Here is an 18,005-nt window from a genome sequence, read left to right as displayed (position 1 = left end):
ACTGCTAACATGTATAAGAGGCTATCACGTAACGCCTAATAAAATGCACAACCATTAACAATTATCAAAAGAGCTGTGGCCGCCGCGAGGCACGAAGAAAAGTCTGGCTTTCCTTGTACGGACTGTCTAATTTTCCTTAGAAAATCTGCGCGCGTAACGACACAAGCGAACTTCCGAGCCGTTGCTTTCCATACAGGCACATTTCTCACGTTTCGATCGGTGCGCAGTGGACCACCGCGGGTGAGTATACGCTGCTAGAGAGTTTCTGTCTATAGTCTAATTTACACGAGAACGTGTACGGGAGTGTAATTTACTTACTGCGCCTCTCTGTGTATATCAGGAAGCACGTCTCCTGGAGTGGAGGCGGGTCGCGGCTCGTGGCTCGTAAAGGCGATTTTCATATACACGCGCGTGCACGCGCGTTACGCCACGAGAGCGCTGGGCTTTCCGCGCGCGGCTCTTATTATGGACGCGTCTCGTTTTTCAGCGCTGCTGTTTTGGCCTTGCCCACTCATCATCGGCGCCCAAGACTTTTCCGATGGCTTTCTCCGTGCTCCGGGCTTTTCGTCGTCGTTGCCGCAATTCAGTCACGTGATATTTACGGCTTTCGAGCTTGCGTCGCGATATCTCGCGCTTCTCGGACGCATGATCGTGGGTCCCGTGCGCGCTCGCTGGCATTTTGCGTCGATTACCAAACGACGAAAACAAACAAAACTCATCGAATATCTAACGACCCGTCGTGACTTCTGCAACAGGGGAGTGAAAATGAAAAAATACGAGGGACAGAAAGAGAGACAGAGCGAGCCTAGTTGCCAAGGAACGACCAACCGAGAGGATCGGCGGGGAAAGAAGCAAAAGGAAAGAAAACAACGCCAAAGTATACAGTACGTATTGCGAGCCGAGATACAGCGAGATACCATTGGAAAAAGTTGCGGGTACAGCGCGCGTAAAAAAGAAAAAAAAAACGAAACAACGGCGAATCAAGTGGGCACTTTTGCCGAGTGCGCGAGTGCTTACACAATAAACCAATAAGACGAAAACGGGGCGAGCGCTTTACGCTCGGATAAATTTTCGCTCCGCGGCGCGCCGATATATAGATTACAGCCAGGCCAGAGAATACAGGTTTTCTCGGGGAGGCGGGGAGCAGAGCGAAAACGCGCACCTGCGGACGAAATTTTTGCGAGGCGCGGTTGAACAAACCCGTTAAAGCGCTCGCGTTCCGTCTGCCGCTAATTAAAGCGAAATTTACGGGCGACGTCTCTTTTCGCTGGTTATGTAGGATATGTCTTGGGTCACGGTCGCACGCGCCTCGCGAGCATTCCGAAAAGAAGAAGAAGAAAAAAAATGAAAAGCACGCCCGAGACTCGCGCAAAGAGCTGGCCGCGCGGCAGCGGCAACTTTCCTTCGTCGGCTTTTTCCGCGTTATGTTATCGAGTTCAAAGTCACGAAAGCATGAAATGCGATATCTACCGCCACTGGCGTTATGACCAATCGTTCGTAGCTTCATTTGTCGTTGGTTTTCTCCGTTTTGCATATTTTGCGCTTGCACATCCGCAGCGTGCTGCTGTCTCTTTTATTTCGATTTATCCGAGAGCTCAGCTAAAACTACTTCGACGTTCTGTCGCGAGATAAATGTGTGCTGCGTGTATTGTGAAAGTGTCGCCTATGCTAAAAGCCCCGAAAATGGTCGATGTTTTTCAGAAACGTTATGGAAAAGCGTCAAACTACGCAAGAAAACAGCGCTCTATAAGTGAAAAGTAGTCGCTGCGAAAGTATAATGATGGGAGGAAAAAGTGATGCATAAAGGTGGTCGCGCTATCTTCTACTGGTTGAAAATGTGCAGTTAGCACTCCCGCGCACGGGGTGTCATTGAAAGTTTAACGCAGTTCGAGGCGATTCCATCGGCAATCGGTCGGAAATTGCACAGGAACAAAGCAATTTAACATTGAACGATCAGTGTAAACGTCTTATCTAAAATGTCCCAGTGTACCGACAGGCATCGCGTAAAAAACGACAATGCGCGGCCCGTTTAACGACACGACATCGACGGATGGCGCAAAACGAAAGGAAAGGAAAGAAAGAAACACATCGTAAAAGACACGCGCGAATGTCTCGGCAGAATGGTGCGGTATGTTGGCGCTTTAATCCTTGCTTCGCTGCCAGTGCGCGGGCATGCAGGCAACGAGCAAAAGGCCACGATTAGCCGTGGCAATTCACGCTGCTGCCTTCCTTAGCGTGACGCGATTTCCGGCGACGACCGAATTACGCGCCACGGTCTTCAAAAGAAAAGCAGCCGCCTGCGCGACGCGAGTGTGCGCATAAAAGACGCGCGTTCACCTCTCGGCTTTGCCACCTTGACACGCAAAGCCATTCGGCATTACCGATCTACATCTCTCTGACCGTCGTGAAATTCGCGGGGAAAATGCGCGCGGAGACGATTTCGCAACGGCGCTAATTAGAGAACGAATATATACACCGTTATCTCTTATTCTTTTCTCGCGCCTTCATTGCCGCCGTTCTTTTTTTAATCCGCTAGGTAAACGTTTCGAAACTTTCGCGCGTCGGCGAATACATTATACGCCAAATGCGTTTCGTCAGATTTTTCGGCCTTGACAGATTCAAGCACTTTTCAAATAAATTAATTTATGTCGGTTGTGATACGAGCGGCTAATTGATTTTTTTCCACAATTTTTAAAATGTCTTAGTCGACCGAAAGTGCAGAAGTCGAGAGAGGATTTCCAGGCTAGTTTTTCATCAAAGGACAATGTTTCGATTGAAGGAAACTTTTGACCTCAGATTTCCTTTTATCGCCAATAAAATTATTGACGTAACGACCGAGCAGTGAGCCTTGAATAAAAATCGAGCTCAAAAATAACGTAAACAAAAAATAAATTAAATGCCCGTTATCATACAATTTCACCTTCGAAACTCAACCGATTCTCCATAAACCCATGTAAAAAAGTGTCGAGGAGAAACAAAAATAAAACGTCCATAGCGCTGGAAAAGGCCTTGATCGCGGTCGTGGCGCGGCGGTGCGATTAGCATGCTTTCCTCTCTCCGCAAGAAAATCTCTGTTTCATTTCCCCCTGCGCGCGCGTAATCGAGGCGCGTGCGTCTTCGACCGCGCGTACGTGCAACAAAGACCTTTTTACAGTTCTAACGCGCTTTCTATCCGCGCGGCGAGCTGGCAATTCTCTTACGGGCGCGTTTCCTCGTTAGCCGAACGCCCCGGTGCCAATCATTTCGGCGACGCGCCGCCGCAGCTTTCGCACGTGAGAAATCATTTGTTCGTCGCGATTTTAGCTGGAGATTGCCAACGCCTGGACGGCATTACACGCATAGCGGCGCCGACGCCGCAAGGGGCGTATACCTAATGGACTTGTCTCGCACGCGGCAAAAATCCCCTAACCAGTTGATAAGGTTTATGGGCTTGTTCGCTATTTGGAGATTGCGATCGGCACGCGCGTTTTTCAGCGATGTGTATGCATAGACTTTTTTCTTCATACTTGTTCAGTACAACGTTTATCGGACTGCTTTAATACTTCATTTCTCTTTCAATTTAGAACTTTATTTCCTTTCGAATGTGTGCTTCGTTTGGAAAACGGTGTTTCATATCGAACATTATTTTCAGATAGAAAACTAGTCAGTCCTTAGCTGCGCGCGTATTTAAAAAAAGTACAGTCCCACAGATGCATTGCGTTATTTTGAAAAGCCTTCGTTAAAACTTAACGATTTAATAAAATTGCTAAACTTTATTTAAAGAATGATTATGGATTTTCTGTAAAGCAACAGAAAGGTTATTCTGATGTCAATAAATGGAAATATCTATCGATTCAATATCTTTAAACGTGTGAAATTGGACGACTCGCGCTTTATGAAATCTCGGTATATGTATATAGAGTTGCACAACAGCAAACTATATTGAACGTGATTACGAATGAAACTCGTTTGAATGGCGCCAAAGAATGTAAGGATCATCTCAATAAATTTCCGCAAGCATATTTATACGCGCCATTTATGTAACATTGCAATGTATGTACGATAAACGGACAATTTACGACTTGTGCTGGATGTCAAGTCTCCAAGCTAATAGCTAAATAATTGCGAGTAGAAAATACTTTCCAAATCGCATCGAGCAAACTGGTTCTAATTCTGCTGCGCGTGCAAACAATGAAGAACAATCGCTGCGTCTATTTATAAAACAAGCAACAATTAGATAAGAATCTCGACACCGATTCACAACCTTCGAGACGACGAAAAAAAAGAAAGAAACAGACGACGTCGCGCCGTCAGACCGTAATCATTACGACATTACGTTGATAAAAAAAAATGAAGCAAACGGCAGCCTGCCGCCAGACAAAAAAGCGCATCGCGAGAATTCTCCGTGTGATCGACGTAGACAAGAAGAAGTCGTTACGAAAGTGCCCGTGGTGTCCGAGAGGGAGGCGAGAGGCGAAAAAAAGGAGTGAACTTGAAAAAAAAAAAAACTCCGACCGGGCTATCAATCATTCGTATGATAATAGCGGCTCATCTTTTTGTAGGCTAACGTCGGACTTTCCTCCGCTCTCGAAGCCGCAGCGCGAGGAAATGAAAGCCACTGTCTAGCGGCGAGCGTTCGGCTCGAAGGCTATCGAGTAGTCGAACGCACCACACCTGCATGCGTTCGAAGACCTCCGCTGACGGACGATTGAAGCTTGCCCGCGTGCCGTGCACGAGTAATACACGTCGGGGGTCTAATTGTAACCCTCGAAAGTGCGTTAACCTTGCGCCGTGGTACGCAGTACGTACGGGCAGTCGTTGTGCGAAACGTTGGTCGTTGAAACGCCACTTTCTTCCATAAAGCGCAAAGGAGGTCAGACGCGCTTCGCCAGTTTTATCGATTATACGCGATGATTTTACGATTGGTTTGTTCCGGATTGGACGCTGTGCGTATCGCCATAAAACCCCGCTTTCGTGGCTCAAACTACCTAGAAATTGTCAATGTTGCGAAACTCAATGCACCGGACGATGAGAAAACGTCATTGCTCGGGCAACTGGCCTGTAGAACGCAAAGATCGGAGCTCGCACGATCATTTGATCTATCTATCACGGCAAGCACGGGGGTTAATTAAAATAACAATCGTGGGCAAGGTAAATGATTGAAACGTTGACGTGAAAGTTTGCCAGGCCAACGATCGAGTCGATCAAAGTCGCTGGCCGCGAGCCCATAACTCGCGGGCATTTCGCTACAAGCACATAGGCTGCGCTCGTTAGCTCGCACCCGAGCAAAACAAAGCGCAATCGTCTCGCAAAGGATAACAGATAAGCCCCACCGTCATCTCGTGTTTGCAGCCTTGTATAGCCGTGTGGCAAGGCATGCCTGGCTTCCGGTGACCCTTACAGCTATAGCGTAGCCGCACTAGTACGACCGTTAGCTCGCCGCGCGCGGGCGCTCGTGCGTGCTGTAATGCGACGTAACGAGAGAAGACTCGGCGACGATCGAAAGCGAGCTCGATTATACTGCGAGTCGGGCTCGCTGGCGCGCACCATTTTTCACCTCTTCGCGCAGAGTGAATGGCAAGTTTATTTATTCGCGCGCGAGCGCGTAACGCCGATTTTTCTCCCAGCCGAGCGCGAGAAAGAGAGGACGATTAATAGTTCGTTAGAGCGAGAAAAGCTTTCACTTCCAGTGTGTAAATTTGCCTTGGAGTTTCAGACTGCTGGCCGACCATCCTTCTTTCTTTCTTTCTTTCTTTCTTTCTTTTTTTCTTTCTTTCTTTCTATCTTTCTGGTTTTCTCACTCGGTTTCTTCCAACCGATGTCATTTTCATTTTGCGAAATCAATACATTTTTCTTTTTTGCGAAGCCTTTCGTAGGGTATTGGTGTAACAGACGGCCGGCTCGCGATTGCGGACGGATCATTAAAAATTAATTATCCGTTACATAAGCTCAGTTTGCCGCTTGATAGGTGTACGTTAATCAAATTATTTTGTTTTTAGAAACTAACCACCCAAGGAATTTCATTTTTTCTTTCCGGGAAGAAAAGTCCGTCTCGATTTTTGGTCGAAAATTCGCAATCGCAAACGATGAAATCCGAACCAGTTCTCAGATGAGTTTGCAAAGTGCTAATTAAATCGATTTTGAAATAATTCAGCTGGGTGGAGAGGTACACATTCGTGAGATCTTTCCCTCTGCCACGCCGCGCCACGTGGCATATAGCAGGCAAGTTTGGCGTATTAATGCTGCTTTTACATGATATCAGCACGCCGAGATCTCATGTGAATTAGAGCACGATAAGTGCTACGCTTATTCTCATAGCTCAAAATATTTTTCATTGTAATGCTAATTTTGGCTACGCTCGAGGCGTAAGAAAAGTGTCATTAAAATACAAATGGCTTGATAACACAGTATGTGAAAAATGTGTGCTGATTCAGGTGTTTACTTGCAAAAAAAATGAAGCTATTCCGCGAGTATGCAATTAAAGTAATTGCAGTAAGCTCAGAAAGTGAGAAAAAGGAAGACTAGAATAAACGCGGCATTGAAGCACAGTTCGCAAGCAATGCGGAAAAAAAGCGAACGCGCATAGTACGTTACGTACCCGAAGAAAGTTGACTTTGGAAAAAAATGTAAATCAGAGCCGTTGGAAAGACAATAGGAACGAAGAAAAGAAGAATTGCTTCTCTTCTCATTACCATACGGGTTGTTGGCGTCTTATCAAAATTGAATAGAAAAGTTCAATTGCAAGATTATACTTTCACTTTGAAAAAGGGGAGAACCAAAGTCCAGATTCGTGATGCGGGGATCACTCGGTGGGTTGGGACTATTACGAACGGAAGTAATTATATCGCGCCTCAGGGAGCGAACGAAAACGATCGAGGTCGAAGGTTCGTGGAATGGACGGACACAAGCTAAGTAGTCAAGAATTGTCCGAATGGCATGTTTGTTTTGATCAACCTTGTCAACGCGAAGAAAAGCTACTCAACTGGATAATTTTCGCGGCCGGTGCCCATTGATACACGTGCAAGGATGGTTATCGAAATCGGAGCAACGACTGTAGCCTCGCAAAATCGTCGAGGAAACGCACAATCCCACCAAAATCCCCGACAAGTTTTACCAGATGGCTGCTGCGTGGACCGCCATTCGAAGAAAAATCGGCCACAGTCTGCTCGGCTAGACACGCGCGTTGCTTGCACGATCATTCACCACGGCAGAAATTCAGAATCGCGACTCGGCGTCGCCAATGGCGATTCGTCGCGCGAGGCGCTTACGCGCGCGAGAGAATTGGGCGCCTCGGGCGGATGGGATATTTGCGCGTGTGTGCATGGAGAATAATGGATGCACGCGCGCGCGCATACGTCAAAGTCGCGCCCGGTATTACGTGATCGGCGTTTTATATAACGCCCGCACATGACCCTCGCATCGCATGGTTAACAAAGTGGTGACAGCACACACAGAGAAAGTCCACAGACCTACTACCTCGAGTACTACTTCTAGATCCTCTTTTGCAGTGCCTATCGAGACATGCTCCAGTAACGTGGCACGCGAGTGCAGCGATCTACACAGGGTGTATGCTCGCAGGAGAAACTGTGCGCGGGCTTTCTTCATTTCTTTTTCTCCATGTTTCACCACAGTAATTCCAGTGTACGTTCGCGGGAAAATAGGCCACCCAATCAATCGACTGTTGCGATTCGCCAGAGACGAGTGTAGTTTCCGCGGCATCGTGAATCTGCGTGTTTGTGTTTGCGTGTGTGCGCAAACTCGAATTCTGCAACTTTCAAAATCATCTGAGCTCGTACGAGATTTGGGGATCCCGTGGAATTTTTATCGGCTTTTCGTTTTTATCGAGCCCAAGGCAACGCGCATTTCTGGCGCCAGACTCGGATTTCATATACTGCAAACGACCTGTTTTATCGTCCGACAGAGACGATGATTCGCTCTGATCCTGTTTGTCGATTCGAAACGCGGAATCCACTCTTCCTCTGGAACGTGCTGCTTTATTAATAACGGATATTCACGGAGCTGTTTTCAATTCGTTCCGCAAAGTTTCATAAGTATGGAAAATTTCTTTCTGACACCTCGCGGGTGTCAATGACATTTTTCTCAACTTTCTTTTGTCTTAATTTTCTTTGCTTTCAAGAAAATTCGCTCGTAAACTTTCTTTCAAATTGACTACGTATCGATAAGTACCCATTTTCAGGAATTATTCAGGACAGATAATAGAGTAGGAGGAAACTTTTTTTTTCTTAGAAAATTATTGGAGCAATTTCTTTGAAAACGATGCACGATCTTGCCCTCGAATAGGAGAACAATACTAATTGCAGGGTGTGCCTCGTGGAGGAGCTCTAATTGCGACGGCATATCCTAGTCGGCAGGGCTCTTTATCGGGAATGCATATTTTCGCCTTACCCATCGTTACAGTCATCTTGGAAACGAGTAATTGAAAAACAAAGCACTGTTACATTTTTTCAAAGATCACTTAGAGATTAAGAGCTCAAGTAATTTCAATTACAAAATAGCAAGCAATTCGCTAAGTATTATCATTTGAATCGTAAGCAAATTGACACTATTGCTAAATCAGATTCACATCTTTATTGAACATTTTTGTAATTTTTTCACCGATCACTGTAGCTCGAACTTGATACAATTTCCAGCATCACAGAAGTATCTGCTATTGGAAGCCTTTTAACACAAATCGTTTGCAAACATAATTATTATTAAAATGGCTTTAGAGCATTGCTGCATTGAGCCGAGGCCTGGAATATGAAAATAACTTGAGAAACTTGAGAAATTATTAATCTTCAATGTTTAATAACAGCAGTGACATTGTTTACCACTGCCATTTTTTATGTGCCCGAAAGAATTTACAAAGAACAGGGAAAAGTTTTAACAGTACATTCCAAATAGTCATCTAAATCTGGCTTACATTTTTTGCTGCCTGGAACTAAATGCTTTGGTAGTTTTTTTATTGAATATTGCTCTTTTCGGCTTTTATTTTACTAATATCAGCGGAATGATACAAAGTATTAACAAGAGTTCTAACAGCGCAAACACAATATAATGCTTTAGTCTCAATGACTTTAAGAGATTCCGTGATTTATAAAATCATTCTTTCCATGTCATCTGGAGTATCAAAGTAATTCAGAATAATTTTTGGATTATTTTCGTATATCCGATGACTACTGAATAATATTTTTCTTCAACTCTTATAATGTCGGAGCAGTGTATGTATAATCATAAAAGAATGTTGATATAATAATGGCTTGAAATATTTTGAATCGGTTCGAGTATCAAAGTTCATTATTTTGCTGGCAACCAGATCTGAAACTAGTAATGTACCTGTCATCAAGAGTTCCACGTCAGGTCAACCTTGCCAGCTTCTCATATTTCTCATAGTCGTGAGCCCGTGCCTCGCAAACTCCAATTACGGCCAATGGGCCTTTACGATTACTAAAGCAATCAGGAATAATATCAGAATGTATAAGTTGTTTCGCAAAAATTCTTCCCCGCTATTGTTACTGAGTCGTTTAGCAGGATCCGCGGCTCGTAAATGACATATGGTTTATGACTATATTTAGTTAAAAATAGATCCTTTTTCGTTTTCTTCTGTCGCTACTCATTCTTATTCCATCTTTAATAGTTGTTCGGTAAGTAATATAGCCGATTATCTTCCTGATGTAATCAACAATCAGAATTCTGATTGTTTAATAATATGCGAGAAACTAGTGTGCGGTAGGTTACTTGAGCAGTATTAGGTGGACCTCCAGTTTCATATTTCTATTCAATTTCCTTTTTCTATGCACTTCAAAGTTATCAAACTTCTTAAAATTGTGATAACAATCGTTCAATATGATATTGTGACAATAATAGAATATTGCCCCGGAAGAACTGTGATATAAGTTTTTGCATTACTGTCATCTTTGACATTGCTATAAAATATTTCACTTTTCCAAACGGCATTTAGATAATAATTTCATTTTTTCCAATTATTGAATTTATTTAACGTCAATAAGGCAGAAATAATGGACTATCTATGATTTCGTCCTCAGGTCTGCCAGCCTCGATCAATAATACCAAAACGTTCGATGCTTCATGGAATGAAAAAATAACTATAATATGGATATATATACCATGGATTCTATTAATGTTTATAAAATGCAAATTAATAATACTTTACATTAATTACAAAACAATCTTAGCACTAGCATTTTCAGCAGCCATAGCTAACAAATCAAATTTTTCGGTGTTATATCGCTTGATTCATTTTGATAACTATGCCAATATTTGCTCAAGAATATTTCAAAATTCTTTCCACAATATTATAATTGTTTTTTTAATATGTACTCAGTGATTTCAAATATAACTGCTATGTATGGTAGTACTTTAAAATTACTTTTTTATCACATTTTTATTACTTGTATTATAAAACTAATCAATGTTTATAAACAAACGTTTCAATCATTGAGCATGAAGTCACTACAATGAAATTATTGAGCAAATGCAAAAATACATGTACAATAACGAGACCGTTAGTTTGAATACTTAATATTTATAATTTAAGTTTTAATTTAAAACAGCAATGAACTTACAAACTCTTACGAACATCATACAGATTTTTTGATATAATGCTATAAGTTTATATAGTGAGCATATTTTTTGCAATAGCTTGCATATTTTTTAATTTATCCAAAAGTAAATTACAAAGCTTAGAATGAACATATAATATAAAAGCGTAAACTTTGAAAAAATCAATCAGCTATTGAATGAAAAATGATTCGATGAAAGAATAACGCGTTGCAATAAGAATCTCTCTAACCATCAAAGCTTCGATGAAAATTCGTAAATGTTGTAAAATATTTATACAAGTACCTTTATTTGAAGACCTTTCCTTATTATTTTATTTTGTTTACAGGAGATCCAATATGCGGGAGAGGAGATGGCTTCTACCTACTCTGTACGGTAGGTTCCTTCATTCGACTGACGTTGAGTTGAAAATATCTAGCGACCTACTACTTGGAATTTGTCAGTATCGGCTATTCATTCATTGTTACCATTAATTGCACTCAATAAAATAACCGTAAATCGCGGAGCAAGCATGTTATTAAACGTATGCGTGACACAATGGCAATATCGTCGGCCAATAACTCGCTCGCCGGGACAGTAATATCATTGGAGGTCCCGTAAGGCGTGCCGATTCGTCTGCGATGCACGGCATGGAATGCCAATAGCTCGTCGACGAGGCGACCCGACGCTGCCCCAGTGCGACGGCAGCTATGCAAGATATAAAAGGGCCTTCGTCGGCGTGACAGCAATCCGAAAGCAGCCAATCGCCTCGTTCGGCGTCTTTTGGAATACAATCGAATTTTATTCAAATGCCGCCCGGGAGCGAAAGAGATCAACGACCCGTCCGACGGCACAAGTGCACAATAACGAGTGAAGCGCCCGTCGCAACGTATAAAAGAGTTCTCTCTTTCGATATAATCGATCACGACGATCTATAGCTACTACAGCGCTTTGAAGGAAAAAGCCGTGACCGAGTCTGCCTCGTTATGCATCGATCAGCAACACTCTCCCGTAGCAGTGCTGTCTCGCGTGATTTGTGATTGCTTAGTGGCCCCTTTTGCAATCTTGCTGTAATTTCATACGTTTTTCGCTCTCTTTGTCTTCCAGCCGCGAGTTGGAGGAGTTGGATGTTGTAACTCGTATCGCGCGCATAAGCTTATGATTTGGCTGCGCGTGCGCTAGTGAACGCGCGCTCGAGATTCAACTACGTACATCGAGATTATAATGTACGTGAGAAAGTCAAGAAAGAGTAATTTGCCGCACGCTTGCCGAACTCTTATAATTTTTTTTCTTGAAATTCAACCGCTGGTGTATCATCCTGTTTATTACATTGTTTCACCTCGGAAGACGCACGCACGATTACTTTTTTCTCCACACAATCTTTACCTGTACTATTATAAGACCAGATTTCGGATAAATAGCCAAAGTTTAAATAGCAGCCTTCGATCGATACAGCAACGTCGTAATAAATAGCCTCGAAAATTAGCCCAAAACCTTAATTAACATTTGAAACAATACCGCTTGACGAAATTTCAAAGCGTTGGATTGTTTTCTCTCTAGTCCAATGTCGACACCGGCTATTGTTCCAAAAACCTATCTCGCAGAAAGGAAAGAAAATGAAAAAAACGCCGCAGCGCATATATGAGACAGGACATGAAATACGATCGTGCGTTTATTGTACCCATGTATTTTTTTCTTCGTCTTCTTGCTATGTCATTACAAGTCTGGAACACGTACACGTGTGCATACTTTGTACGGGGCGTCGATACGAGCTGCCAAAGCGCTGGTCGTATTATCATTAAAAGCGCACCTTTCGCCTGCGCGCGCCCTTTTTTCGCGCACAGGCCGGCTCGAACGAGGCCGTCGTACGTACGAGTACGGTAAGCCACCCACGTGCGGCGCCGAAAGTCACGCGCGCGCCTTTCCGCCATCGATTTTGTAATAGCGGCGTTTTTGGCTGTTACGCGCGACCTCTGTGACTGCAACGGCTTGCCAGATTTTATCGGTAGCAGCTCGCTAAGCTCTCGGTGTGGCAACGGCGGTGTATAGCAGGTGAATCTGTGCCGCACGACAACTCTGTTGACACCAACGAACTTACAAGACTGTCTCTCTATTGAGTTGTGTTACTGCAGCTGCTGCACTCCCTCTCTTGTCTCGTGAAGATTGATCGACCGATTTTATATGCGAGATTTCGTCTACAGTACGTGTGAATCGTCACCTTTTATTGCTTCATTCGCCTGCTTGTTCTCGCGAACTCGTTGCAGTCGTCACACGAGATCGCTATATATATATATATATATATATATATATATATATATATATATATATATATATATATATATATACAGGATTCTTCAGGAGTACTTAAAATGTTTGCGGGAACCTCCTTCAAGAGAAAATTTACTTTCTTGAATATTGTACTTTTTCTTAAAGTACGCGCGAAGTAAGTAATACACGCGTAAGACAAAATAATTTATAAAACAATTTTTTTATCGCGTGGTTTTGTGATCATCTGACAATCGTTACAATTCATTCAACATTTAAACATCGTTTTGGCCGTCGGGCTTTTACTTCTGTAATTCTCATTAATATTTGAATAAAATTAACTTTGTTATAAAAACGTCGTTCAACGGCACTGACAAATGGGAATTGATTCAATTCTGGGTATGACTAAAATGTATCAGTGGAATGTGAAAAACGCACTTCATCCTCGATTTTCATAAAGCGGCAAACCGACACTAGACATATTAACTATAGGATACGGTTCACGGAAAGCTAGCCTTGTTTGGGTTTCCCGTAATTGCCCAAGTCGAATGCATTCTATAAGACTTTATGACAAAACAGAGGGAAAAGAATTGCATCATATCAAGTTTTCTTGCCAAGACACTTCTCTCATTGCTCTGATTTTGTAACACGTACCGACTCTTCTTCTCATCTTGCAAGCACTCGGTGCTTTTTCGCAACTCGTGGATTAAAGCCACAATCGTACAATTTTGCTATTTTAATCTTTAACGACCGCGCATGGATGGTTAATTTACCGGCGTTGTTGCTGTAATGGAATGTCTACTTTGCTTAACTAAAAACGGTTATTATTCTATGTAATTAGCGAGGAAGCCTTGCTCACGAGGTGTACGAGTAAAATAGAATATGTTTGCGAAATGCATAATCTATTTTAGCCACAAGTTGTAAATCATTATGTTCTTATTGCTATTTAACATTCAGAGCGATTAGCATAAGACCAATGGTAGTCGATCAACAACAGAGCTCGTTTAGCAATCACTCCCGAAGATGGATGTACACTGAAAAAAGACATTTCTAATTGTAGGTCTCCTACTGGCAGTGGCCGTCTCGGATGCCATCAAGGCCGCAAGACCAAAGTTCAAAATAGCAACGTCATCAACGACATCGACGACAACAACAGAGGAACCGGCAGCAGCTGAAAGCTCTGACGACGAAGTCGAGGTGCGTCCACGAGCGTTCGCTTGTCGCGTCGCTTAACGATATGCAGTCGCGGAAACAACACACGCACAATCACTTCGAGAGACAGTGAACTGATATAATTGCACGACGCCGGCGTGCAAGCACGTCGCGCAGACTGCAGACGGATGAGACTATAAACAAACCTTGACATTCTCAGCTCGAGCGAGCCGAGAGTGAGCGAGTGGGTGGCTCCACGCGAGAATTTCCCACAGCTGCTGAATATGCAGCAGCGCAACGCCAATCAGTAAACCCACCTACTCTACCTACACGGCGCCGAGTCATTAGCACGCGCGCATCTGCTAATAATGACGTTTATCCGGCGACGAGACGATAATTGTACGCTTGGTTTGCCGACAGTAATGGTCGTTCTTTTTCTTTTTTCTCTTAACGGTAATCGCGTAACTATCGATTACGTCAGCAACTATTGCCGCGGGTGAGCAATTCTTCCTTCCTTCTTCGCGTGATAATTATAATACAGCCGATGCGTTGAACTCGCGCGGAGACATAGATACACAACTGAGGTGCGTTGCAATATCTGCCTGTAATTTCTCCAACGGTTTGAGTAGAATAAATATATGCTCAACGGTTAATGGAACTTCGCATAGTCGATTGATTCTGTCGTGGGAACATGAACTTTTACTGTACGTAATTATGAAGTCCGTCGTGACGACATTTTACGGTCCCCTATTACTTTCATTCACTAAATGAGTTGCCCTTGCCGTATTGTTTGTTCATTATTGCAAATTTGCATTTTTTTTATTACGTAATCACAATGTTTTTATTAGACATTAGATTAGCATTGGGGGCGTAGGTCGAGTAATTAGTTTGGGATGATGTCTTATTAAATTTACTAACGACATGAATTAATGTATATAAAATTGGGTTTGAACAGTCATTATTGAATGGGGCTTCTTATCTATGTTCTCACACTGTCGCAAAATAACTTCGCGAGACGCTCGCGACAACAAAAAGGAAAACGTTTCACTGTGGCCGTAGATGGATATAGTGCGTCAAGTTTTGTCGACGATTATTTCGGATCTAAACACTATGTAAACTGACTTGCTCAACGAGCTTTTTTTCTATCGTTTTAGAAGGGGAGAATACCGTAAAATCGGGCAATTTCTCGAAGGTTGTCTGAACGAATTATTTTTCTGTATAACAAACTGACCGCGACTTTTATATATACCTCACGTCATGTAATTACCCAAGTGTTATTAACTTTGTAAGACACTTGAGAACGACATTATTCTCTTGCCGTCGTTCTTTTCTCGCGATATATAGATAATTCCGAATTGAGCGTTGTGAGCCATTGATAAGAGGAAAATTTCTTAGTCTATTAAGCTTTCCATTGTCAATCGTCGAACGTATAATACGTATCGCTCAACAATAGTTGATATATCAGTTGAGTGATTGCACACAATAGATAGATTTTTTTAGCATGCCATACAGGTCTACGAGTTGCGTAAAGTCGTTTGCATGGCGTGGCGAAGAAACGTAAATGTGCAAGAAGCCAATACGTAACGTTTACGAGCTTTTCATGTACTCTAGTTATGTGATTATTTTATGGGAATACCTAGCCTATTATGGACACGAGATAGTTCAATTTTCTTGTTGATATTTCTTTACTTACTATGCTTGCTCTACCACTCAATTCCGCAAACATTAAATACCAACTTGTTTATGGGCTTTTTTTCAGTTTTGAACGAGGATAACAACGACAAAAATTCAGTACAGATGATTAGCTTATAACAAGCTCTATACGAAACTTTGAATAAAGAAATTTACTTTAAATGCTAGTGCTTGACGCTTACGGATGGGCAATGATATTTCAATCGCGTTTTGCAGGCTACGACAACAGCAGCCGACACAAATGGAACGACGGGACACACGCTCACGGGGATCCCTCAGATCGATTACATATGGGATCCCAATTTGCCGAGAGAGCTGAATGGATACAATTTGAGTGATTATCCATTCTACGCCAGTATGCCAGAAGATATCGATTTCAAATGCGACGGTCTTCATGATGGATTTTACGCGAGCGTACCGCACAAGTGTCAGGTAAATGAGAAACTTTGAATTTCAACTACGTTTAAAACGTTCGTTTACTATTCAATTGGCGAAGTTGACTGTGACACTTGTATGAAGAAATGAGTTGCACAAACATCGAAGGCATTGACGAAATTATTCGTGTCGACATTTTCTTTATATTTATAAGCAATGGTCCAGGTTACTTTTGAAATATCTCCGTAATAAATTTGACCACACTAGTGAACGTAAAAACATCTAAAAATGGGACACCAAAAATAATTCAACTTCCGTTCTTTTATCCGAGCGGCACGACTTTACTAGCACATGCGATATAGAACCCACATCTGAGCCATCACGTATATGCTGCTAATTAAAATAACTCCTTGATAGCTTCATTTTCTGGTTGAATAATTGAAGAATCGAAAATCAATGTCTGAAAGGTACAAAAGATCTTTTTCGTCTGAACTGCATAAAATGAATATTTGTATAATCTAAAGCAACTTATGTTTCTTCGAGCTCTATAAGTGAGTTAAATGGTATATCGTAGCTACAATGATACACTGGGATTGCATGAGCTCGATCATGTGTAACAAAAAGAATTGGCATTCATGCCGACAAGTGCACTGTATTTCCTTTTAATTAAGAGCAAGTCCGTCCTTATTTGGCCACGCCTAATGAAGCGTCGTAGCTCGTGGTAAATTAATTTACAATCCACCGAGTAAAAAGCAATGATCGGACGTTGAACCGAAAAGTTGCATATATTACGGAAGTGCAGATTGTGAAATGTTTATCTTCTCAGTTATTGCAAATGTCTAAATATCTAGTTACATGATTTTATTAAGAAAAAAAGAAATTCTATGTTACATCAGCTAATAAATTGCTGACTTGTTTATTGATTAGAAATTGATCGAATCTACAATGCTTGTAAAATATACGTCACTCATTTTATTTCGTTAAAATGGATACAAAATTTATTCAAAATCTTAATGAGATGAATTGTCCGTAAAAGAAAGTAAGATTAAAAAATGCGGTTTTGTAGAAAAAGAGTAGAGTCTGGAAATTGTTCAAATATTCACTGATGTATAAAATGTATTGGAGGCGAGATTGTTAACACCTAAATAGCAAATCGATTCAGCTCACTTTTACCGTCGAAAGTCGGGACAGTTTCCCTTTCAGCGATCGCCTTTTCGCGTGTCATCGGCGCCAAGACAGAAATTGGAGACTCTCCAAAGAAAAACGATCGAGTGAAGTCAACTGGATAATGGACATAAGAATCAATTGGACGCCAAAAAATTACAGTCTAAAATTTCATATTGTTGTATTTGTCTTGTTTTCATTATTGAAGAAAAAGTGTCATAAAAAAATAGATACTATACATAACGCAGTTCGTATCAGTACATCGCTTAACAGAACGCAAGTGAAACCATGCCATGGTCTTTTAATGTTTAAATTATTTCCGTAATATTCGGTTTCATAATTTTTTTATCTACGTACGTAATCAAATTAAATCAATTATCCTAATGAAAAGTTGAAAGAAAGCTACTAATTAAATAAGACACGCTAAAAGAGAATACACGTTTAAAAATGTTCTTCTGTACATGTAAGACAACGAAAATATGAATTTCGAAGTGTCGAAATTTTGAAACTATTTAGAGCACGTCAAAATATCGTATTTGTTGGGTGATCCATCAAGTAAAAAAGAATCGTGAAAGCGATTTTGTTTCGTTGAAAACGGCTTCCGGAAAAAGTCTTATTTAAGCGAAACCTGTCCTATTCATCTCTTCGTCAAATGAGCAGTGAAGCGATCCTATTGACCATTGTCATGCAAATATTAGAAACTGTAAATTAAATTCCTTATAATTCGTTATCTTTGATATACGACTGATTTGATATTACATAGTTGGTTATCGAATACATCGCCGGAGATTGACTATCTAAAAATATCGGGAGACCTT

The 18,005-nt window shown here is 41.9% G+C and overlaps 2 protein-coding genes across 3 annotated transcripts in view; one reads left to right on the top strand and one right to left on the bottom strand.

Annotated features, from left to right (window-relative positions):
• The window catches only part of LOC131673033 (uncharacterized), a 58,556-nt gene that overhangs the window by 32,909 nt on the left and 7,642 nt on the right, over positions 1 to 18,005 (bottom strand). The gene's annotated exons all lie outside the window — the stretch shown is intronic.
• LOC131673032 (zinc finger CCCH domain-containing protein 13-like) overlaps positions 1 to 18,005 on the top strand; it is a 30,272-nt gene that overhangs the window by 5,236 nt on the left and 7,031 nt on the right. The window contains 3 exon segments of the mRNA XM_058950672.1: positions 10,889 to 10,935; positions 13,865 to 14,001; positions 15,865 to 16,080. Coding sequence (XP_058806655.1) covers positions 10,899 to 10,935; positions 13,865 to 14,001; positions 15,865 to 16,080 — 390 coding nt within the window. The 5' untranslated portion in view covers positions 10,889 to 10,898.

Source organism: Phymastichus coffea, unplaced genomic scaffold, assembly GCF_024137745.1.
Source record: "Phymastichus coffea isolate CEN01 unplaced genomic scaffold, Cenicafe_Pcof_1.1 PCOF00165, whole genome shotgun sequence".
In the NCBI taxonomy this organism is placed as follows: Eukaryota; Metazoa; Arthropoda; class Insecta; order Hymenoptera; family Eulophidae; genus Phymastichus; species Phymastichus coffea.
This window is presented reverse-complemented; position numbering and strand designations above follow the sequence as displayed.